The sequence below is a fragment of the Watersipora subatra genome, chromosome 4, assembly GCF_963576615.1.
Source record: "Watersipora subatra chromosome 4, tzWatSuba1.1, whole genome shotgun sequence".
Taxonomy (NCBI): domain Eukaryota; kingdom Metazoa; phylum Bryozoa; class Gymnolaemata; order Cheilostomatida; family Watersiporidae; genus Watersipora; species Watersipora subatra.
In genome coordinates this window covers 11,266,016-11,292,039 of record NC_088711.1, presented here as the reverse complement: position 1 = coordinate 11,292,039, position 26,024 = coordinate 11,266,016, and the positions used below count along the sequence as shown (strand labels likewise).

General features: G+C 33.9%; 3 protein-coding genes across 4 annotated transcripts in view; 2 read left to right on the top strand and 1 right to left on the bottom strand.

Moving 5' to 3' along the window:
• The window catches only part of LOC137395098 (protein disulfide-isomerase A5-like), a 34,616-nt gene extending 29,668 nt beyond the window's left edge, over positions 1 to 4,948 (top strand). The window contains exons 17-19 of the mRNA XM_068081891.1: positions 526 to 620; positions 1,490 to 1,558; positions 4,608 to 4,948. Of these exons, the coding sequence (XP_067937992.1) occupies positions 526 to 620; positions 1,490 to 1,558; positions 4,608 to 4,668 (225 nt within the window). The 3' untranslated portion in view covers positions 4,669 to 4,948. The remainder of the gene's footprint in view (positions 1 to 525; positions 621 to 1,489; positions 1,559 to 4,607) is intronic.
• A 149-nt stretch (positions 4,949 to 5,097) lies between these two features.
• LOC137395099 (endoplasmic reticulum lectin 1-like) lies at positions 5,098 to 25,716 on the bottom strand. Of its 2 annotated transcripts, none has more exons than XM_068081893.1 (11): positions 25,660 to 25,716; positions 19,084 to 19,250; positions 15,659 to 15,835; positions 14,520 to 14,675; positions 13,465 to 13,685; positions 11,590 to 11,698; positions 11,051 to 11,188; positions 9,509 to 9,681; positions 7,055 to 7,132; positions 5,940 to 6,018; positions 5,098 to 5,800 (listed from the first exon to the last, which is right to left on the bottom strand). In XM_068081893.1, the coding sequence occupies exons 2-11, from the start codon at positions 19,225 to 19,227 to the stop codon at positions 5,738 to 5,740; spliced, it is 1,338 nt and encodes a 445-aa protein (XP_067937994.1). In that variant the 5' UTR covers positions 19,228 to 19,250; positions 25,660 to 25,716; the 3' UTR covers positions 5,098 to 5,737. The 2 variants fall into 2 exon arrangements, with proteins under 2 accessions (XP_067937994.1, XP_067937993.1); XM_068081892.1 differs by having other exon boundaries at positions 25,602 to 25,714.
• On the top strand, positions 21,700 to 22,737 carry LOC137392945 (uncharacterized). The gene is made up of 4 exons (XM_068079308.1): positions 21,700 to 22,137; positions 22,268 to 22,304; positions 22,406 to 22,556; positions 22,717 to 22,737. The coding sequence occupies exons 1-4, from the start codon at positions 22,011 to 22,013 to the stop codon at positions 22,735 to 22,737; spliced, it is 336 nt and encodes a 111-aa protein (XP_067935409.1). The 5' UTR covers positions 21,700 to 22,010.
• Positions 25,717 to 26,024: the final 308 nt, after the last annotated feature.

Here is a 26,024-nt window from a genome sequence, read left to right as displayed (position 1 = left end):
ATCTTCAAACTTATGCATCTCTTAGCCTATACTTCCTGTCAAGTGTTTCCATAGTAATGTCACAATAAAAAACATTTTTTATTGATTATTATTTTGTTCGTTTAGGTTTTTATATGTACATAAGTGATTTTTAACGTTTAATTTTTTGCAGTGTTTTATAATGTATTTGTTTTAATATTGTGAGTATTAAACAGGAGTATGAGCCTTCAGTATCTATTTAGGAGTTTTATGACATGGAACTAATTAGATGAATTACAGTGTATTCTAATGGAAATATTTGTTTCAACATGCAATGGTTTTAACATTCAAAGTGTGTCTCAGAACAAATTAATTTTGAATGTAGAGGTCTGACTCTGCCAACATTTCTGCCTAGGCGCAAATATAGGTAGAATTACAAAATATTTCTACCGGTTAGAGAAACAACGCATTATTGTCATGCTTCTCAGGGCTTTCCCTGACTCCGTGCGTCACCTTTGAGGGACAGTGAAGCGTGCTTTCTTGTACAGCATGTATGAACACTTTTAGGCAGTCGGGGTTCTTGCAGCTGTTGATGCGACCAAGGAATCTGCCGTTTCAAATAAGTATGACGTTAAAGGATTCCCCGCTCTGAAATATTTCCAGTAAGTGTATTGTCAAGTTCAGTTGTGAATGTATGATATATTTGTAACTCGCAAACAATTCTATCGATATTAAATAAATTAGGTTAGACGAGTTAGAAAAAGAAAGTGTACTAGACAGAAATTTTGTATAAAAATTCAGCACATTTTTTTGTTTTTTGATTTTCAGCAAATTATGGGCAGTTGAAAAATTATTGCGTTAGCTGTTTGACTTTTGTTAAAATTTCAGTTTTAGTCTAGTATTTGTAGGTAGATGCAAGAGCAAGAACATTTCTGTAATTTTTACCTGTAGGCTGTAGCTTTATCGTTGAACTTCAATTTTTCGGTAAAATTTATAAACAATCTATTTCGGCATAGATGCCGATTAATGAGATGTCAGTAAAATTATTTAGGCAGGTAAATGATTCAAGGAGTAGCTGCCAAGCAAGACTAATATTGAAATGATGATGTTGTTTTTCTTGGTTTCTCAAAGGTATAGAATAGGATTTACTCCAATGATTGATTACACATCCAGAGTTAATTGCCAACCCCAACCAAGAATTCTTGCCCCAACATTGACCTACATACCACCAAATGTTATAGTCGTCGAGAACTTCTTCTCTGTTTTGTACGTCGACCATTGAACATTTGTTCATAGCCCCTCTTTTCATATAAAGCTGTTGGCCTCTTCCAATGAAGAGAAGAACGCTGCCAACATTTTTTCACATTATCTCCCATCAAAATTCCGGGTAATCTTGTATCAAAACATGACTGTTACGGTTTAACAACAAGCGGTCTAAACGTCATCTATGCCGAAATAGATTGTTTATAAATTTCACCCTATTTCTCTGTTTGCTCTAGAATCTAGATAGTTGATTTAACGTTTATTGCAGAAATGGAGAATTCATTGAAGACTACTCAGAGGGAAGAACAAAACAAGCCGTGGTCGACTACATGAAGAGGTGAGAGGTTCATGAATCATTAAAGATAACATAATTATTGATTAGATTATCAAATAAAATAATTCCAGGTTTTTGCTAGATTTCTCTGTAGCACACTCTTGGGTGAATGGAGGAATGTTAGATTCGATCAGTATAACGCAAGTGCTTTACATACATCGCCATATCTTTGTTTCGTTTGCAGCCCCTATTTGAGTGCTGTGATACTCCTACCCATAGAGTTATCTCCCCCTAGAGTGATAACTGCGCATTCAGCAACACGAGCGTTTTCGGTGCCAACAAGGAGTGTTTAGGCCACGCCCCTTTTTTGTGCTAGTCAGTCGTAGTGATCGACAGAACAATAACGTCAGCCATGAGAATGATCATGAATTTCCAGTTAAGATAGTAATTATTGCTCATATTAAAGAAATGATTATAGTTTATTACTCTAATATATGCTTATTATTTAAAGCAATTCAATACCTACATGCATTGCAAAGGCACTGAATAGATGGTGTTAAGTAAGTGAGTTAATGCAATCAGTTACTCCAATGATATACAGCCCCCACACATGAGGGGCTGTATATCATTGGTTATTCATAGATAAGATAGATAGTCATACTGGGGTTGTATTACATTGGTGTGATGGGAAGCTAATCGACTGCCATCAACTGAAAGTATTGACATTGTATGGTGATAGAGTGATTCATTGTCACCTCAGTTCACAAACAGCCCTTGCATGTAATATTAGATTTCAATACATATCAATCAAATACATAGACTAGCTTGAAGCAAAGATGTCCACTAGTTAGTGGACATCTTTGCTTGATGTAAGCAAGCAAAAAGTTTGAAAGTTAGATTGGCAAATGTTGTTATATGTTAGATGAAAATAAATTATACTTAATTATACTAAATTATAATTATTTAAAAATAAAATAGACTTTTTATTACTTTATTTATTAAATAAAGTAATAAAAAGTAGTTGTGAATTACTTTATTTATTAAATAAAGTAATAAAAATTAGCTATGATTACAATAATTTTTTATTGTAATCATAGCTAAACAGATTATATTTAGCATTACTTGCTAATTATTTTACATTTAAACAAATTTGCAGTTTCATTTTTCTTCCTAATTCATTTCAACAAAAAACTTCTTTCAGGATATGAAGTTTAAAAGTGGTAGTTGTTTGAAAAAGCTTGAAAACATTTACAGTTGTTTTTATTTTCTCTCTTCTCTTCATTTATTTCAATTACACAGAACACTTTTTATAATATGTAGTTTGAAAGTTAAAGTGGTAAATGTTGTTATATGTTAAATAAAAATAAATTATACTTAATTCTACTAACTATAATTATATAAAAATAAAATAGACTTTTTTATTACCTTATTTATTAAATAATTTTTCATTGTAATCATAGCTAAACAGATTATATTTAGCCATTACTTGCTAATTATTTTACATTTAAACACATTTACAGTTTTTATTTTTTTTCCTAATTTATTTCAACAAAACACTTCTTTCATGATATGAAATTTAAAAGTTGTAGTTGTTTGAAAAAGCTTGCAAACCTTTAGAGTTGTTTTCTTTTTCCTCTTAATTCATTTAAACTGCTTAAAAATATTTTCTCATGATATGAAGTTTAAAAGTTAGAATAGTAAATGTTATATAAAAATAAATTTTCTGTCCAAATACTTTTTTATTACTCGGGCAACACCGGGTAGTACGGCTTATAGTTGATGGCAGTTGATTAGCTTCCCATCACACCAATGTAATACAACCCCAGTATGACTATGTATGTTATCTATGAGTAACTGCTTGCATTACCTTCACTATCACTCACTATCTATTCAGTGCCTTGGCATGTCATGTAGGTATCAGGGATTACGTGTATGTCACAATTTCCATTTTCATAATTCATTTCCATATTATTTCCATTTCCATAATTCATTTCCAGATTATTTCTATTTCCATAACATTTCCATAATTCATTTCCATATTATTTCCATTTCCATAAAAGTTCCATAATTCATTTCCATATTAATTCCATTTCCATAATTCATTTCCATATTATTTCCATTTCCATAATTCATTTCCATATTAATTCCATTTCCATAACTCATTTCCATATTATTTCCATTTCCATATTATTTCTATTTCCATAATTCATTTCCATATTAATTCCATTTCCATAATTCATTTCCATATTATTTCCATTTCCATAATTCATTTCCATATTAATTCCATTTCCATAACTCATTTCCATATTATTTCCATTTCCATATTATTTCTATTTCCATAATTCATTTCCATATTAATTCCATTTCCATAATTCATTTCCATATTATTTCCATTTCTATATTATTTCCATTTCCATAATTCATTTCCATATTAATTCCATTTCCCTACTTCATTTCCATAGTATTTCCATTTCCATATTATTTCCATTTCCATAATTCATTTCCATATTATATCCATTTCCTTAAAAGTTCCATAATTCATTTCCATATTAATTCCATTTCCATATTATTTCCATTTCCATAGCATTTCCATAATTCATTTCCATATTATTTCCATTTTCATACTATTTCCATACTTGTAAAATAAAATTTCCATATCCATTTCCCTAAAATTATGGAAATATTTATGTTTATGGAAATAAAAAAGTAAACATTTCCATAATATGTTTAGCAATCTCTGGTAGGTATTGAATTGCTTTAAATAATTAGCATATATTAAAGTAACAAACTATAATCATCATTTCTTTAATATGAGCATTAATTACTATCTCAACTGGAATTCATGATCCTTGTTTAACCCTTCTCATAGCTGATGTTATTGATCTAGTCAATCACTACGACTGACTAGCACAAAAAAGAGGCGTGGCCTAAACGCTCCTTGTTGGCACCGGAAACGCTCGTGCAGTTATCACTCTAGGGGGAGATAACTCTATGCTCCTACCTATGAAATATGTGTCTTTGTCATATTGCCCTGATCTGCTCATCATAGATTTTATTTTAACCGCCACACTTTGTTAACTGTATGACTCATTATACGCCTTTTCCTTTTTAGTTCATTCGATATGGAGGGGGCACGAATCCCTGATCCAGCTAGAAATGACGATGAGCTCTAACGAGAGGGCATTTGAATGGAACTGACAATAAGTCTATAAGTAATTGTGATTTTCCTTGTTTGCTCTAGAATGCTAACGTTTGTTTTAGCAGTTGTTTCGATTGATTTTGTATTTGATGAAAATGTTTTAGTACGCGTAGCCTCAGTTTCAAAAGACATGTTATAATCTCTTATTGATATTGTTTGTTATAAGTCTTTCTACTTTTTACTAACTACTTACTGCATATGCAAGTAGTTAGTACTTACCTCTGGGCAACATACATTAAATTCACTTATCAGTATCTTAATCATGCATTTGAAAAATGTGTTATTGCTAATTAGTTTTCATAGATTTGTTGGAGATAGCAAGAGTGCAACAGCTCAGTGCTGTGGCAGCCCTCTCGCATGGCTCAGTAATGGTTAAAGGTCTTGGTCTATGGCTGCACTCTGTGTGGCCGAAACTGGTTGATTATTACTCAGTAAAAGCCTGACTGACTCCCTTTAAAATAATGAGCTTGAATGCAGCATTAACAAATGTTTGCTGCCACTTATCAGTTGTTTCTTTACTATTCAACGTATTTAAACATGAACATATGCTGTGAGATACCTTTAAAGCATTGTAAAATATTCATTAAAAGCTCGTTTGTCACCATTTTCTGTGGGAGTCGGATAGACGTCCAATAAAAAAGCTTTGTTATCTGACTTCCACCTATCATATAGGCGAGCGCGCTACAAAAAAATTGAAAAAACCAATTTCCAAACATGGTATAAAGTGTGGCTTCAGTTTTTCTCAGTATTATATCATTTTATTGCCATGATAAAACTAACAGAAATTATTATAACAAGACAGTCCAGTCTAGACAGAGCGGATGATGAGTTATCACTTACATCCAAGTAATTCACATTATCTTAATGCCCTTACATTCAAGAGCTTCCAAAGGCTTCAGTCTGCATAGCATTCCAACATAGTCCTGTTAGAATTTGTTCATATAAGACAAGACAGAGTGTTACTGGAAATAGATGAAGACAAAAAGTTCTATCAGAAATTGATTAATACAGAATTGTACTAAAATGATTGTGCTGACAAGGTTCTAGGAGACGAGGCCTTTATCATCCGCTTGATCAACTAGATCACACAAAATAGGAGATTCCACCTGAAAGTAAAGCGCAAAAAATTGACAAAACTTAGTCATGTAAAATAATACATACAGATACAACTTTAATATTTACCACCAGAAGATCTGTTACTGAAAACCAGATAGTACTTGAATAAACTAAGTTACAATGACATACCGTGAGAATGTACTGACAAGTAGATGGTTCTACTAAATATATGGCTACAGCGTGTGAGCTTCCTCCCATTTGGGTACATCTGAAATAATGTGTATAATAGAGAAACATGTCTTAAGACTAGCAAATATCTTTACAACGCCAATTGATACAAATCTAAACAGAAAAAACTGTCCAAACGATTAGAGGGTTGAGAAACAATTTTACTAATTTGAAATGTTTATTTGATTTAAACTGTTTTACTGGGATGTAATTTAAAATGTATAAAGTTTGAAATACCATTAAAAAAAATCTAGCGCTATTCTTCCTGACTCTAATATCTTTGACTTAAGTCTGTGAGTCCAAGGTATTAGATGACTTAAGTCTGTACTACTACTCGCCTTACAATTAAAATAGCTTTTGCAAGTTTGCAATGAGAACAAGTCATATGTAATTTTTGTAATTATCCAATGTGACAAAATGCTGAAAAAATTAGCATGAAGAAGCAGTAAACTAGCTCTTCAATACCTATCGGTATAGGGTAGGAGGCATCATACTTACAGAGGCAAGTCATACCATTAAACATGACTGTTAGAGCTATAATCATCTGAGAGAACAATACAAGAAACATCAGAAATTATGGCCCCTTAGTAGTTCCATAGACAATTCTGATATAGCTGTCAGACAGTAACATAGACTCACTGTACTGTGGGGAGAGAAGAGTTGGTAGCAGGGTTGATGTACAGAAATAATTGTGTATGATTATTTAAAACTGAGTATGAGTAATACCTTCAACATACATTACACTTGAAAGTTTTATACCTTGGAACGAATTAGACAAATTGCAGCGTATTTTAATGGAAATATTCGTTTCAACTTGCAATTTTATCTTGTAACTTGATTTTAACATCCCTTGCTCCTACACTGATCAGAAATACTAGCATAAAATTAACAGTCTACTAATTTTCCTAGGTGCCGTTCATATAGAGCAGCCACAGAGACAGGTTACCCAATACTGAAGAGTATCTTGCAGTATTGGGTGACAAAATTGACCTAGCTAACCTATTGCTAGTACAGTCACTCATAAACAAGCAACCCTGCTGCTCTCTTACAATATCATAACATATATTTCTACTAACTTCAGCTTCACTTCCACTGTCCTCTTTGCTTTAATTTCATCACAGAAATCTCCTTCAGAGTAAAATTGTGATATATATCTGTAAAATATATTACTTTTGATTAAATAACAGTACATGTATTCAACAATGAAACATGCAGCTACTAAGCAGAGCTGGAACCTTAATGATCTCCACCTTGCGCACCAGAGTACGAGTAACTGCAGATTGACTGAAGCAACTGACAACTAAGATATTCGACAAATAGTATGCAGCTGATATGTTAAATAAATGAACATAATATGATCATACCGTAAGGTTGAGGTCACACAAAGAACGAGCCAAGTTATAGACTATAGCACATGGTGTTGGAAAAGTATGGAATAATGTCGATCATATTAAATTGGATAAACAAAGAATTACATATCACAAATGACTCATAACCAGAAAGTTACCCATCACAGATGACTCAAAACCAGAGAGTTACACATCACAGATGACTCAAAACAGTGTTACACATCACAGACGACTCATAACCAGGGAGTTACATACCAAAGAATAAACGCTAGGGCACATATACAAGCAAGACTGTCATGTTATGTAATAATTCTAGTAGAATGTGAATGAAAGTGCTATAGAGCAATATTACAGCAGTGTAGTCTATAGAGCAATATTACAGCAGTGTAGTCTATAGAGCAATATTACAGCAGTGTAGTCTATAGAGCAATATTACAGCAGTGTAGTCTATAGAGCAATATTACAGCAGTGTAGTCTATAGAGCAATAGTACAGCAGTGTAGTCTATAGAGCAATATTACAGCAGTGTAGTCTATAGAGCAATATTACAGCAGTGTAGTCTATAGAGCAATATTACAGTAGTGTAGTCTATAGAGCAATATTACAGTAGTGTAGTCTATAGAGCAATATTACAGCAGTGTAGTCTATAGAGCAATATTACAGTAGTGTAGTCTATAGAGCAATATTACAGCAGTGTAGTCTATAGAGCAATATTACAGTAGTGTAGTCTATAGAGCAATATTACAGTAGTGTAGTCTATAGAGCAATATTACAGTAGTGTAGTCTATAGAGCAATATTACAGTAGTGTAGTCTATAGAGCAATATTACAGCAGTGTAGTCTATAGAGCAATATTACAGCAGTGTAGTCTATAGAGCAATATTACAGCAGTGTAGTCTATAGAGCAATATTACAGTAGTGTAGTCTATAGAGCATTATTACAGCAGTGTAGTCTATAGAGCAATATTACAGCAGTGTAGTCTATAGAGCAATATTACAGCAGTGTAGTCTATAGAGCAATATTACAGCAGTGTAGTCTATAGAGCAATATTACAGCAGTGTAGTCTATAGAGCAATATTACAGCAGTGTAGTCTATAGAGCAATATTACAGCAGTGTAGTCTATAGAGCAATACTACAGCAGTGTAGTCTATAGAGCAATACTACAGCAGTGTAGTCTATAGAGCAATATTACAGCAGTGTAGTCTATAGAGCACTATTCCAGCAGTGTAATCTACAGAGCAATATTACAGCAGTGTAGTCTATAAAGCAATATTACAGTAGTGTAGTCTATAGAGCAATATTACAGCAGTGTAGTCTATAGAGCAATATTACAGCAGTGTAGTCTATAGAGCAATACTACAGCAGTGTAGTCTATAGAGCAATATTACAGCAGTGTAGTCTATAGAGCAATATTACAGCAGTGTAGTCTATAGAGCAATACTACAGCAGTGTAGTCTATAGAGCAATATTACAGCAGTGTAGTTAATAGAGCAATATTACAGCAGTGTAGTCTATAGAGCAATACTACAGCAGTGTAGTCTATAGAGCAATATTACAGCAGTGTAGTTTATAGAGCAATATTACAGCAGTGTAGTCTATAGAGCATTATTACAGCAGTGTAGTCTATAGAGCAATACTACAGCAGTGTAGTCTATAGAGCAATATTACAGCAGTGTAGTTTATAGAGTAATATTAGAGCAGTGTAGTCTATAGAGCAATATTACAGCAGTGTAGTCTATAGAGCAATATTACAGCAGTGTAGTGTATAGAGCAATATTACAGCAGTGTAGTCTATAGAGCATTATTACAGCAGTGTAGTCTATAGAGCAATACTACAGCAGTGTAGTCTATAGAGCAATATTACAGCAGTGTAGTTTATAGAGTAATATTACAGCAGTGTAGTCTATAGAGCAATATTACAGCAGTGTAGTCTATAGAGCAATATTACAGCAGTGTAGTGTATAGAGCAATATTACAGCAGTGTAGTCTATAGAGCATTATTACAGCAGTGTAGTCTATAGAGCAATACTACAGCAGTGTAGTCTATAGAGCAATATTACAGCAGTGTAGTCTATAGAGCAATATTACAGTAGTGTAGTCTATAGAGCAATATCAAAGCTCGAGCACTACAACAGACAATTAAATGCCTCCTAAGCCCATAATTAGATGCGATATACCTACCTTCTAGTATTGTGCTTATTCATATTTTTGGAAGGGTGCTTAGAGATCCAGGTGAGATGGGCATCAAGGTCCCATTTGCCAAGCAATATGTTTGTAACTCGCTTTCCTGCCTCTACATGAAACTGTTTAGCAGTCTTACCATAGCATAATTCATAACTCCACCATCCAGCCGCCTGAAACAGGAAGCAGCAGGATGAGTTGAACAAACTTATGCACATATGTATATTTACATACATACATATGTATGTACGTACATACATATGTATGTATGTACATACGCAATGCAGGGCCGTATCCTCCTATACTGCAGCTACTGCCATGACAGTACCATTTTTTAAGGCTCAAAATCCCGGAATTCACGTCATTTTTGCTTGATGTTAACGCTTTGGCTTGGGAAATGACCAAAATTGTCGTTTATCGGTTGCGTGAGGAAACGACATTTATGCCGCGTTCGGTCGCCGTTTATAAAGCTGTCGACTAGTCACGTTAAACAAGGGATATGATTGCTAGTAAGTTTTAAATATCATCAACAAGATATCAGTCGATGAATTACAATATGAAACGATTATCTGAGAGGTGTTGCTTTGTGCTAAAAGCTAAAGAAATCGCGACTCCTTGGAAAAGAATAAAAGTTGGAAAAACCAGCCCATATCGACTTTTGAAACGGTGAAATAAAAAATTATTTGATCCTGCGATCGTTAGTGATTTTTTGTAAGATCAGAATAAAAATAATTCAGATGATAGAAGTGATGTAAACCTTTTGGACTTTTATTATACTTGGAATATACAGAGAAAAACAATCGTTATGGTAGCATGCACGGTAACATTATAGCGTTGGACTCCACCGAAAGGAATGCTTCCAAGCATTTCATACAGGGACAATTGTACATGGTTGTATTTTTTTTGTGGTAGTACATATGTAAATGAATATCTATGTCCAAAAGATTTTGTTCATTGAAATAAATTTAAGTTTGAGCTATGCATGTAACATGCATAGCTCAAATTTAAATCTACTACTTGCTCAATATTATAGACTATAGTATAAGTGCATTATTTTAGACATGGTGCTCTATTAATTTTACTTTTTAACTCTACAATATTATTTAATTAAATTATTTCATAGGAGACTACTCGTCTCCTACACCATTCAGCGTTGTACCCGGTGATAATTCTACGTCATGCTAGCTGTGGCCAACCCCTTTAGCAGCTTTCATTCACATTATATTTTTAATAAACGTTGTTAAAGACAATCTCAATAAACAATCTCAATAAAGTTTTATATTTAGAAAACTGGTTTATAATGTCAAATTTGCTGTTAGAACATGTGCCCCATCAGGAGCCAAGTGTCCTAGATTTGCACCATTTTGACTAGTTACACTAAAAAATTTTCAGGGAGAGAACCCCTGGACCCCCCCTATCGAGAGGGCGATCGGCACCCCTCTCGGACTCTACCCGCAGTACCATTTTCAAACAGGTGGATACGGCCCTGACGCAATGCAGCATAAGCTTGACGAAGTAAAGAGAGAACCAAAAGACACTTACTCCTTGCAAGCAGTGCTCGCCGCTCAAAAATCTTTGAAGGAAGAGGTTGTCTTCTCTTTTTCCAATGCCGGTCCTTTTTGCCTCTTGTTCTGCTTTGGTGATAGTGACAACAGAACTCCCCTTTGGTGGAGAGATTTTCTGCAACACACAGGTAACGACTTATCATGTGCTTTAGTAAATTAGAATAATGCTGATCACAGGAAGTACTCCAGTGACCAAAGGCAGAAGTTACACAAAGTGGCAAATCAAATTACAGTAATCGGAAAAAATACTAAAAGCTGTTTTATGTCCCTTTTGTGGGTCAAAAATTGCCTCCGATATTAATTAAATAAGAATTGTCATATATGTAGTTCGTATATCACTTCATATCATTATAGTAATTTTCATGCATTAAAAGGCAGACATAGTTTACGCAAACAAAGCGAGAGATAAAATTTTGTGGAGTTATGGAGAAGCGGGAAATCATATACAACCAGATAAACCATGCACAACTGATACCAGCATAACAAGTAGGTTAAGGGAGTAATAAAGGGACTGACCTGAGGTTTTTGACTCAGAATATTGTCAATGTCCAAAACCATCTGAGGCTTTTCCGGCGCTCCATCCAATGAGTGGCATGAAATAATCTTTGACTTTTCTCTGATTGGTCTGTATTAATCGAATGAGTAGAAAATATGGGTATACAAAGAACAGGAAATAGCTATTCTTTCAGATATTGACAAAACAGAAAACTAACCGTTAGCTACAATGAAGGTGAAGAATCTAAGGTAAGCGACCTAACACAAAAATGTGTATTCTCCTGTTGACATATCTACTTCCTGATACCCAAGCTCTATTCTCAAATGTAAGTAGTCTTATACCGGATAAAAAATCTGGCTTTTATATAGGAGACTGGCAGTTCAGGCAGCGCTGACCGCCAGACAAAAGAAGAGCATATCTTTGGGTCCCATCAGCAGGTGGGCGTCTCTCCAGTTAACAAGACATTCTTGTCCTGAAACTCAGAGAAACTGAATGAGACTCCACAGGTTAAAAGAACCCATCAGCATGCACAGTTTTTGTTTGCAGCGATCAAGTGGAGCCCATGCTAGGAAGTTTGAGGTCTTACAGATGAAGCTAACCATTATACTAGGGTGCAGGTAAGGGAAGTCTTCAGACCATCTACACAAAGCTGGTGAGAGGTAAAAACTGATGTTCATGCAATAACAACTACAGAGCTGATGATAGTATGGAATATGTTGGTCAGCATTGAACATCTGAGTGGCTCTCACTACCCACTAAAAGCAGAAAAGACCTGGAACTAACTAGTTCTCAAATGTACGCTTTTTATGCGCATGGCCAAACAAGAGCAAGTTATTAAGTTGTTCTAGACCTGTATTACTGTAGATATGAACTATGAACCCTGTTTCGGTAATTACTCTGTATTTCAATGTGACAAGCGGTGCTTCAACTATGCAGTGTTTCAAATAAAAGCACAACCATGACAATGATGAGATGTGGTTAACCTGAGTGAATCTTTGCCTTTGTTTCCTGTTATTTGCTTGTCAACATTGTTCGGTAATCCCCTAAACACATGTGTCACATTCAAGACAGCTAAGATAATCAATTAGCGCAGTTTTTAGAGTGTTGGAGTACAGACCCGAATGTCCTGAGTTTGAATCTAGTAGGAAGCATTTTTTTCCAACCACCAACTGTGTCTGACACAGCTCTTGTTACGGTGAGGATGATCACGGCGGTAGTCAGAGCAACAGTAAAGTTAACTTTCAGATAGATATAAAAAAAAGGCAAAAAGGAAGATGAACACATAGAACTGGGGCTTCAAACAAAGTGGCAGTCGGAGTACACATTCATGGAGGTAGCTAGAGATCCTGTGAGAGGAATTTGTGATTAGTATTTTCTTCTTTCAAGTAAATTTAGCCTAAAAGCTTTTTTTGCTAAAAGAGAAAATATAGGCTACTAATGGTGCCTTGAACAATACCAACTTCTTTCATTTAATGTCCATCTTATGGAACCTTTCATAAAGTAAACTTGTCTCTTGTGCCTGTTGAAAACTAGCGATGGCTGACAGAGCCATGTAAAAATATTGCTTTATTTATCTGATCACATTGAAATATAATTGTTAGGTTTTTGGTAGGTTCAATATGGTTCATTTAACGAATTGCCATAGTTTTAAATTTTTCAATGAACATTCTCTCAGTCTGGTCTTCAGATTGTAGCTAAAGTATTTATTTATGTGGCCCTCCGTCCATTTGACTTTGAAACCCCTGCTCCAACTCCTCTACCACCTTCTACATACTCGACAACACGCAATCAATTTATTCACTTCACCATAAAAAGCAATGTTAAGTATACCTCCGTAAAACCTCCTATTGAGGAGAGAGCAGAGAGATGACCAGCAGCACAGGTTGAAGGCTTACTTATATTTAGGATGGTTGCACAACTCTCCGACAAGGACTGTTGCGGTATACTCGCAGGTAGAAGTCTCTTTAATCTGATAGAGGTCACCCCTGCCCTGCTCATAGCAGATATACTGTACAGTTGTCTTTCGTGGCTGGTTAGTCAGGTCACACAATGTCCCATCAGCATAGGTGAAGGCCAAGTAAGGATGCTTGACATTCTCCATAAAAAACTCTCCATGCTAGAAGACAAAAATAAAGATATGCCCAACTGTCTCAAGGCTCAAAATGCAGTTTATGAGTCTTGTAAGATTCATGTAAGAATTGAGGTTCCAAAAGACAATTTTAATCATCAGAAAATGAACAGTTTTCAAATCTAACCCTGCAGCAAACAGAATATGAAGATTAAGTGGGACATTCAATGTTTCACTTCAATTAACATCAATTTGCACCTACATCTTCTGATATGTCTTCTAATATAAACCAAAAATGGCATTTTATATTATTACACTATACCATCATTACACTACTATATTATATTATTTATTACATTATTACACTACCATATTATATTATTTCAATTCATATTGTTATTATGTTTCCAGCTTAATTGTTCTTAACAGATTACTCCAAATTTGGGTGGAACTAAATAAAAATTGCTCATGGTGACATAACTTGCTGTAAACTAATCAAATTTGGTATAATTCCGTAGCTAACAGATTCCTGTTTCTGGTCTAAGTGAAAGTTATCCACTTGAATGAATATTTATGGTAGGGCAACTCTACAAAACTGTTGTCATATATAAGTCACATGATGTACTGTAGGGTTAAACGCCATGAAGCGGAGCAGCCACAGAAAGACCAATGAAAATATGTTAAAAGCATTTTACTTCTTTGAACTAGAAATTTATAGCTTAATAATATGAGGTCAATTTCATCCAATTCAATAACGAACTTCAGTTCTTGCGAGGGCTGAATTATTAAGACACACATAAAACGCAGAATCAACCTAAATAGCCTATTTTCCTTATTTTTCCATGCGTAGAAAATGTATATTTTTATAAACCGATATTATACCTGTACAACTTCGCTTTGCTCATTCTCATCGTAGTTTCCGAGCTCATAGTCTGGATGCACAATTGATTCTTCATTGTCAGATTTTGGATTTCTCTCCTCATGAAACTGTCTGAAACGCTTGAAATGGCACAACTCATAAGTCCAGAAACTTTCCACCTACAATATGTTTGAAAACTCCATAACATACAAAGAATAGCTAGAAAATAAGTTTTACTTGCGTATACATGGAGTTAACTTCTCTTAAACAAATGTTTAGGCTAATGACAAAGAGTTTCGTATAAACACTCACATTATTATTAAGAGATTGTACTCAAATTTATATGAAAAGCATGAGGATCACACTCATAAAAGCATTTTTCTCATGATATTAAGTTTGAAAGTTAGAATGGTAACTGTTGTTATATGTTGAATAAAAATGAATTTTCTGTGCAAAGACCTTTTTACCGGAGCAACGCCGGGCATTCACCTAGTAAACACATGAAACTCAGTCATATAAACACATGAAACTCACATTCATATAAACACATGAAACTCAGTCATATAAACACATGAAACTCACAGACATATAAACACATGAAACTCACATTCATATAAACACATGAAACTCAGTCAAATAAACACATGAAACTCACAGTCATATGAACACATGAAACTCACATTCATATAAACACATGAAACTCAGTCATATAAACACATGAAACTCAGTCATATAAACAAATGAAACTCACAGTCATATAAACACATGAAACTCACAGTCATATAAACACATGAAACTCAGTCATGTAAACACATAAAACTCACAGTCGTATAAACATATAAAACTCACAGCTGTTCAAAACCTTTGTTTCAACTGACAAGGCTACATAATTAATATGAATCCAAAAATACTGGCGACATTCTCCAAGCATACTTTTAGGCTCTGAACCAAGTTAGGCTGCTGCAATAAAAGCTTCATCCTCTATGCATGTCTCTTTTAACTACTAAAATTGAGCACTGCTTTTTCCTGTGGGCCGATGTGATCAACAGTTAACTTGCCCTACTACAATAAAAACCACTTGCTTAGTTACTCCCTTTAATCACATCGCATACATTAGCTATCAGATGCGAAAGACAACAACAATCATAAATTGAGCACATACTCTATAGGAACACGCTGTAGTTGTAGCGAATGCCTCCAATATCTCTTTAGCTGAAGGTCCACTGTAGTCACCCGCCTTTGAAGATACACCAGTAGATAGTTGGTTAGCCACATAATGACACTCATACCGCTGCTGGTCCTTAGTGATCATGGGCAGGATAACTGTGTCTTCACTCAGCTGACAAATATAAAATCATGGCTCTGAATAGATGTACTTACTTGAATAAACTGACTGCCCTGAACAAATGTGCTCGCTCATGTAAATTGACATCAGCTGCTGCAGACGTACTTGCTTAGATGAACTAAAAGCTCTGAGTAGATGTATGTACTCAAATAAACTGAATGCCCGTAATACATTTATTTACCAATATGAACTGAATGCCCGTGGTATAGGTACTAACTTAGATAAACTGAAGGCTCGTAGTCTGTGTATTTACTGAGATACACTGCAAGATTATAGAGCATAAAACGATAACAAGTGCTACATAATATCTACTTTAATGCCGTTAACTGGCCGAGTTGAAAACTAAAAAATCTGTACAAAAGCAAAGAGCTGTGTGAAGACCTCTCGATACCCAAATACTCGGCAAAACTAAAACTTTGTCTTACATTCATACAGACCTTCCAAAGATTTTTATTACGCTTGCATATTTTTACTCTACAGCACAACCGTAGAATGGATGGTTGACTCTAATCCAATTTAACCACTACCATTAAAACAACAGCGTTTGTTGAAGAAAAAGGTGAAGGCAATTAAAACATCCCAAAAATATGATGACACCAGAATTAACTGAGCTTACAAACATGGCAAAGTAATACTAGAGACATTTCTTCATTTAGATAAGGTATTTGACACTATTGACCACCAAATACTCATCCACAAATTGAAGTCGATGCACTTTCATCGCTTTCTATTCACTAGATAAAAAAAACTACTTATAATATAGAAAACAAGTAAAATTTACAGAAAACTCAATGTAACGTTTTAAGCTTAAATTGTGGCATTCATCAAAGTTCTATTCTGAGCCCAACTTTAATCTTGTTATATGTTAATGATATTGTGTTGTCTATTAATCATTTAAAATTTATTCTGTATGCTGACAATACAAATTTATTTTTTGGGGTCTAGCAATTTAAATAATGAAATAGACACAGTTAATAATGAACTAAAATTAATTAAACAATGGTGTTAAACAACTAAACTAACTGTAAACATGGACAAAAACAAAATACAGTCAAACATGGATAACTCGTCCACGGATAGCTCGAACACATGGTTAATTCGAACATTTCCTTTGGTCCGTTCCCACGTAATGATAAATTGCTATAGATAACTCGAACTCAACACTGTTAATTCGAACTGTTTTTTTGCCCAACGGCTACCGAAACGGTTGTTATCGCTTTAGAAAATCACTTTATTCAAAGCCATAGAGGTAAACTTCATCTTTTCGTAATTCATAAGCGTCGTTATTACCACCATCGGCAAAATATTTTTGTCAACGACTTTTCTAAGTTTGGTGAAATTTGATTTATCCTGCGATACGATGAATAGCACGGGCTAGCCGGGTCACGTGTGCAAGGATTTTCGCCACGCACATACAAAACAAAAATCGCATGTTGTTTTGTATGTGCGTGGCAAAAATCCTTGAGTGCGTGACCCGGCTAGCCCGTGATGAATAGTTTTCCGACGTTGATTCCGTGTTGAATCAACGTCGGAATGTTGAATGTTTAAAACGTCTTAAAAAATGTTGTAATTAAACGTATACGTTGTCTGAGCTACAAAAAACTATTCATCGTGTGACCTAAACACAGAATACGTGTGTACATTCAATAAGTATCTATTAAAAAAGCGTGAGTGATATAGAATGTACCGTAAAACCTCGTAAAACTTCTAATTGAACTGCCTCAGAGTGTTGCTCTTAATGAATCCCAGGTAAAGTAAGGTAATCTGCGTAAACTTCAAGAAAAAATGGCAAAATTGATCGTGGGTAAAACCCCATAAGAAAAAAATGTCTTTTCTTTTGAGCATTTCAACAACGATCAAGTTTTGCCAATGTCAATCTGAAAAACGTCCTGGCAATAACATCACCTCAAACAACAAACCAATCACAAGTGATAGAAAAATCTCTATACTTTTTCATGAAAACGTTTTAAACTTTACATTAGAAGCATTTAATTTGAAACAAGCCATTTGCGCTTTTGATTTATATTATAGTTTGTATATGTACATGTATCTACTAATAAATAAGTAAATATATGGACTTGTGACAGTGCTCTGATAACTTGAACGCTCTGATAATTCGAACACTTTTGCTCAGTCCCTTGAAGTTCGAGTTATCCATGTTTGACTGTACATTATAATGAGAAATTACCAAAACAAAATTAAATAAACCAATAGAATTATTTCATTTGGAGCTTCAAGAGACATCGTCGATCAAATTAGTAAAAAGTCATTTGATGCACACAAAGATAAGCTAAATACGCAAATAAGATCAGGATAAGTTTAATGTTCCAAATAAGATCTATGTCGATCATGATAAGTAATGTTCCAAATTTTTACACAGAAGTGTTATGAAACTAATATAAAACACATTTATTAGTTCTAAAATTAGTTACTGTCTTGTGGCATGAGAGAATGCTCCATGTTGTTATTTATGAAAAATATTAATATCCCAAAGGCGTCTAATGCGCGTAATCTTGATAAACCACCACTAACTTCATCTCAGTCCTTGTTAGTTCAGCTTTTTGTGTTGCCTGTTGATAAACTTTACCAGTACAAAATTCTCTTAATGGCGCATTCAAAACTTTATTCAAATAATTATAAAGTAAAACAAGATTCTCGCTGTAATATTAGATTTTTGAAAACCAAACTACCATTACCAATATTTTATACTGCTTCCAGTCAAAAAACAATTGAATACAGAGTTCCATCACAATGAAACAGTTTCCAATAAACTTAAGACAAAATTTTAACCTGTAGTAGCTCTAAAAAGAATGTCAGGAGCTATTTGTTAAGCCTAGATTAATCCAGACTGACCTACTATTCAAATCTTGATGAAATGGTGAATGTTGTCTTCCTTGCCAAAATATGCCAACTTTTCTGGGCCCAGCGCCTCGACTAGCTGCAGTGCTACTGCGCATGTGGGCCTCAGCATACTTTAATATGTAGGAATTAGGCTTTCGTTTATTTTTTCATTTCATCAATATTGTAACTACAGTATATTTATTTTTTGCCTAATGTTATATTTTAACTCATTGATGAAATAAAACACTGACACACAATGAGTTAAATTAACTAAAAATACAACAATGATGGTTGGTCATGGCAAGCTATATTAGAATTGTGCTTAGAATTGCTTAGAATTGTGTACATATACCTGTAGCCTATAGGTTTGAATAATGTGCTGCAGAAGAAAACAAATGTACCTGATTTTCAGCTGAAGTAGCTGGACCGCTCCACTCAATGGCGAAAGGAATGCTATCAGCAAAGGGATCAATGTCACCCATGTGTACATGTCCCATGACACAGAGCAAAATTATGGTTTTAGGTAGAAACAAGCTCGTTACCATTTTCCCTTCTACAACTCCTCAACCTACATAGTATATAATAATTATCTTTCCTTTGCTGTCATTTGCTCAAACATAGCAAAACCAACCGTGTGCTGCCTGCACATTTAATTATTTTGAATATAATTATTATAAAAACAGTAGACCAAATCTTCATCATGTTTAAATTGCAAGTAATAACAACTGCAATTGCAACAATTGCAACTAATTCTTTAAAATGTGCTGCTGTTGTATTTCAAGATAAATTTTTTTAAATCGTTACGTAGGCCAAACAGCGCGAACCTACAAAAGTGTAAAGATTATGATTGTTGGTTGATTTGACATAATGATATAGTGGTTTTTATAGTTAAATAGATTTCTCAGCTTTGAGGCCACCACAACTTAATATGATTAAAAAAATAAGCTTAGCGAAAAAATGCACTCTTGTTTATACGGGAAATAGAGATTTAGTCGAAAATCTATTGGTCGAAACCGTTGTTGCCGACAGGCTACTTGTCGAATTCGTAGACTTTTAGTCGAAATTTAAGACTATTTGCCGAATTCATAGACTATTTGTCGAAATCTAAGACTATCGGTCGAAATAATCAAACACTTTCGCGGAAATGTTATTTTCTAAGAGAGCACAACTCTGAGTACAAACAAACCGATTGCAGTTACAGTACTGCCATATCTTCTGATTTTGGTAGTTGCTAGTTAATACGATTATTAGGGTTGTGGCTCATTAAAATTGTGTTGAGTCAATGTGTACTAGCAACAATCTTATTGCATCTACAGCTGCACAATTTGCAGTAGGCGATTCTCCCTTGCATCAATAATACTTACTGAACATAAGGAAATAGCAGCAGCTGTACTCCATGTATGCTGTGATAGTAAAAGTACTCAATGCATATACACTGCATGGTTGTGAAATGCTCACTACTGCATTGCTTCAATGTTATTGCAACTTATTTTACATCTTGTCATCTATAAGGACTTATCAATCTACTGTAATAGTTTTTGTAATGGTCACAACCTTAACTATTATATATGTGTGATTTGACTTCACAGTACAAGATTATACTACCAGAACATAAATATATATTCAAATATATTTTAGTATGTATACATTGTAAATTAAAACATCTTATACATTGTATGGGATGTTATGTCATGTCGCCTGCTATGTCGTGCCGCACCCACATGTCATGTGAGTGCGGCATCGAGGCTGTAAGGTAGTCATGACTGTAGCCTTGAGCAGAAAATCTTTGAGACGTAATATGCTGATTTACCATGAACATAAACACTGTAAAAATAATGTATTCCAATGGTAGCTCACAAAATTTGAGATAAATTCAGTTAAAGTTACAGCCAAACAATAGAATGTTATGTTTCATTTAAGACTGCCGTACTGAAAATCGCTAAAACTGAGTAACTCAATAGTGTGTATCATTTTTATTCAGAATTTGCAAGCAGATTAAATATGCAATTAAAACTTTGTATATTTCAACTCTATTGCTTTCATTTAACAAAACCCTAACACATGTTTATAGTTTGTGCAAAAGATAAATATAGAGAAAGTGTTAAGAGTTGTTGAGCATTGGTTTCAAATGCTCAACAAACTCAAACAAGGGGAAAGTGTAAACCCTGGAATGACTTTCCAGAGGTTTGAGCCAAAATCTATTAATAGGCTGGCATTTTTCTTTGTGTTAAAGATAAAGTTTATTAATAAAATTATTAAGCGTACCTCTTTCATAATTAATAATACATGTTTTCATAGCGCATCATACAATATAATATTATTATTTGTTTATAGCGGGTCAAATTCCTCATCATCAATTATACATCTTCATCCAGGACCTAATGACTTTAACAACAGTGACATTGATGATACGTAAGTCAATATAAATATAATTATTATTAGCACAAACCATACAATAAGTATGACAGAAAAATCTATTACTTCTTTAATAAATCATCAATACGACAATGAGTGGTTCTCATATACTAACTACACCATAATATATGTGGTATTCACTTATCAATTATATATAAAAGAAAAATGTCTTAAGGCACAAAATTTCTATATCGATTCAAACTATGGAATTATTGTCCAGCATCGATTGAGATGAACATCTACGTAGTCATGCTATCAGGTGGTACCAAAAACATCCGAGAAATCAACGAAGAGCAGAACTGAAACAGAAATAAAAACACCATGTATCATTCCCATGTGTTATATGTTCATGGCGGTAATGCAATGCAGTTATTTCGCCTCACATGTTTGCGATTCTGGTGTTGGTTTATAGAAAGATAACCATAACTAACATTTACTTTTCTAGTGTGGTGAGCTATGAGATTTATCCAGCTGGGAGAAAGCAGCAAGGAGATTGTGTCATTAAATGGGTACAGCTACGTCGTCAATAAAATTTACAAAAAATGGATGGTAGAAAGACAGACTATTGGATTTGTAGCAAACTAAAAGAATGCAGAGCCAAAGTTACCCAGAGTGACAGTTTTGAATCTGCATACAATGCATCTGGCTTACACACGTGTCTATCACAAGAATACCTACAAGAGCGAACCGCTTTAATAACTAAGGTAAGAGAAGTAATGTTAGAAGCACTCAATCTCATTAATAATCCTTAAAACTTATTTAATGTAATGTTTGGCTGAAGCTTTTCATACTAAATATTAGCCTATAAAAAAGCTGTACATGACTCTGACTGATATTATAGATTAAAGATGAAACAAAACTGAAACCTTTCTCAAGTGCTACCTCGATAGTAGACAACAACTTGAAAGAATTTATGACAAAATGTGCAACCAGCAGCAGTCTTTCAAGACAAAATTTAATTAGGATGGCCAATAAAATAAGAGAGAAAAACAGACCAAAACATCCGAAGTCAAAAGATTTCGAGGTGAGTCAACCTAGAAGTTTATCATACATAATTTAAATATTGAATTAAGATAACCGGCCTTAATTAAAAAAAAATTGATTATAATCTTATTGAGTGTACTGCTGCTTGGAAAACCTAACTTCACTTGTGCTTTAACTTTGCAATAGAGGTTGGTAATCTAAACATCTTTTTGGTAATCCAACTGTGACACAAATATCAAAACAGTATCTAAAATATTTTTAGCTTATACTTGATACCATACTAAAAAACTTCTTGCGGGTGGACATTTAAATTGATGGCGAAAGGCACTTAATATTTTCCACTGACACTCAGCTAGATACACTGAAGAAATCTAGAACTCTGTATTTGGATGGAACCTTCAAGTGCGTGAAAAGGCCTTTTGAGCAGTTGCTAATGATATACGCCTTCATAAGACAGGGATGCTTCAGCAAACAAGTGCCACTTTTATACGTATTAATGTCAAAAAGAAGAAAATTGGATTATGTTCAGGTGCAAATCTTTATAGAATATTTGTATTACAAGAGTCGATTTTCACCCAACACTTCCTCTTTAAATGCTATCTCATTGTGTTATCAGCGCCATCATTTCTTTTCAGGTATTGAAAGACATTAAATAACGGCTAGCACCTGGTTTGAATGCAAAATATGCAATGGCTAACTATGAATTGGATAAGTATTTGTTAACACTGATATCTGGAATGAACATTTAATTACACGGGCGTTCACATTGAAATGTTTCATGATGTAAAATAGGTTTGCTATGTCCATTCCAAATTAAATTTGTCACAAAAATTAAGCGGTTATACGTCCCACTTCAAAATATTATGGACACATTTTCAAACATTAAAGAAAATTTTTAATTTTGTAAAACATTAAGCTGTCTCAGTATCACCATGTTGTGTAACAAAACGCATCTGTGGTTAGTACAACGATTTGGGTTTAGTCAATGATAACAATGGTGATTCTCAATACAATGCCAATGAATATAAATAGAATATTTTTCTCCATTTTAGCACTGTGGAAAGCAGTCCATGAAGTGTTTGGGAAAGAACTAGAGATGAGAGGTTGTCATTTTCACTTTTGCCAATCGATCTACCGGAATATGAAAAACTATGGACTATCAAAGGGCTATCGTAATAAGAATGGTAAAGTGAGAGAACTGGTCACTATGTTGTATGCCTTAGCGCTGGTACCAGCCAACATTGTAAAAGAGGTGTTTAATTATATAAGTATTAGAGCAGAAAGAGACATAGAGGAACAGGACTATAGAATGTTTAGCTTACTGGACTACTTTGAAAGATTTTGGTTAAGTGCCAATAATCAAGGGTGGAGCCCAAAAGACTAGTGTGTTTTTAGTTTAAAAATTAGAACCAACAACGACTTAGAAGGATGGCACAGAAAACTAAATGGGCTGCTACCGCATTCACACCCTAATATGTATTTACTTTTGTCCATCCTATATAGTGAGGCAGAAAATATAAACTATGTCATACAAATGTTAGAAAATGAGCAGCAACTAAGAAAACAGACACAAAGCACAAAATATAGAAATAAAGAATTAGAAAATTTATGGAACAGATTGAAAAACAAAGCAATTTCACTTTCAAAGTTTATCAAAGCAGCCAAAAATCTCACACCAACATTTGATGGATTTTGATTGCGCTACTTTTACTACCTATATTTTCTTTTATTTTCCAACATAGAATTTGATGCTGTATTGTGGCATTATATCAATAACTGTTATTTTTAGCTATTTGTCATTGCTGTTCTTAATAATATTATGAATTATGCAATATATTAATTTTAACAGGTCATTCACTACTGAATAAACTGTTTAATAAATCAATTTTATTGATTTATATTTATTTTTGAATGCTGCTACTACAATTTTTATCTAAAACTTTGAGAGTTGAATCTTAATAATTATATGAACAAATATTCCAAATAGCACTTCCATAAGATCCCAAAGCACTACTCTGTAAAATTGCAACATTAACTTTTTGGAAACATAGCTACAATGAATCAATGCGCTTCTATGAATATTAATTATGCAGTTACAAGCATACTTGTACAATATGCATATAGGCATATCTTATACACATGCATGTATGCAATTGATTAGGGTGGTTGCACAGCTATACTGATGAATAAATCCACAAGCTTAGAAAGTATACAGGATTATAACACAGTTGCACATAAAAAAACTTGTATTATACCACTACCATTGTGCTATAATTCTGAACAAAAATGTATAGCCATTACTCTAAAATTAGGATACACTTTCAAAATACTTCACTGTGAAACAAATGAACTAGGCTGTTGAAACAGCCTACAGTGAAGTAGGCTGTTTCACAGCCTACTTCACTGTAGGCTGTGAAACAAATGAACTTCCGTGTCGATAAAGTAGTGATAGCTTTTAACAAGCTCTCATAAATTTTATCATGTAGTAAAGAAGCATGCAATACGTTGTACATGTATAAATTATTACACCCAAATGTCCAGAACTCCATAAAAAATCAGTTGAATGTATATCACAAGTGTGTATGCGAAGTATTTTCTGATACAGCAGTTATAGCATAGCATATGTTTAGCTGATGGAGCTAGTACACAAATCTTAAAACTAAACTAACACTAAGTTGAAGATAAACTTAACTAACAGGTGAAAACTTACTAATAATATTAGAATTATTATTGTTTTTGTCCAACAGTATTATTTTCGACTAAACCACCTGAGTTTTCGACCAATAGCCTAAGTTTTCGACCAAAACTACACTTTTCGACGAAAGGCTTCAATTTCGACAAATGGCCTATCGGCAAATGCGAATTTCGACTAATAGAATTTCGGCGAAATCACCATAAACCGTTTATACACTCACGATTAGAGAAACCGATAACAGGCGATGACTTTGCTTTAATGTTTTATCGTTAAAAAGAAACCTTACATTTGTTACTATCAAATATCTCATATCCAGTTTCATGAAAACGTGCAATGTGACGTGAAATAACCAATTTGTACTAATGTTAGCTTCTATCCACAAAAAAGGTAAACCTTCAGTATTCAAAGTTTATGGAAAGCATACACATAAGGTATAAGGCAAAAAGCTAAAGATCTTAGGCTTTTATTTGATAAGTTATTACAAAAGCAACAGTAAAAAAACCATAAAGCCAATGAACAGCCTAAAAGTGTCTTTCTTTTTTTATATTTTAAAGATAAATGCCTTACAACGCTTCAGGCACGTTCTTTTAGAGTCGGTTTTGAGATAGGCAAAAACGCTACCAAACAAAATGACTAAAATATTTAGGATACAACTTGATTTAGTGTAGTGTAATTTAGTGTAGTGTCAGTCATCAAGGAGATACACTACTTTAGCGCAAGAAATTGACTAATAGCATAATAATTTGACACTGACAATGAATGTATTGATGCACTTTGGTAACATAGTGTCAAAAGGCTAGGCTATTAGATAAATTTTAAGCTTACAAAGCTTTTATTTTTGTAAACTTTTGTGTACTCCTTTCTATCATAGACCAATACAAACACTTTATAATTGTTGAAAATATTGATGTTGTTTTGGGTAGCGGTTAGAAGCTTTCACTCTAAAATATAGTTTTGTTATAGAATCTATAGCCTAAAGTTTTAGAAGTTATTCGTTACTAAACCTGTCGCTAACGGCTCCAAGAGCGGCGCCACGTTACATCTAAAATATCAGGTTAATTTACGTGAAGGTAGAATTGTTGTCAAGGTCATACATAAAACTTTCTGTCTTTTTAGCCTAGCTTGAGATCCTAAATATTTTTGCAACATAGTGGGAAAATATAGATTTACCGGTAGGTAGTTCAACGCTTTTACGTTAAAGATGTATGACCACACGAGGGGAACTTTTTTTATCTCGAACAGTTAAAT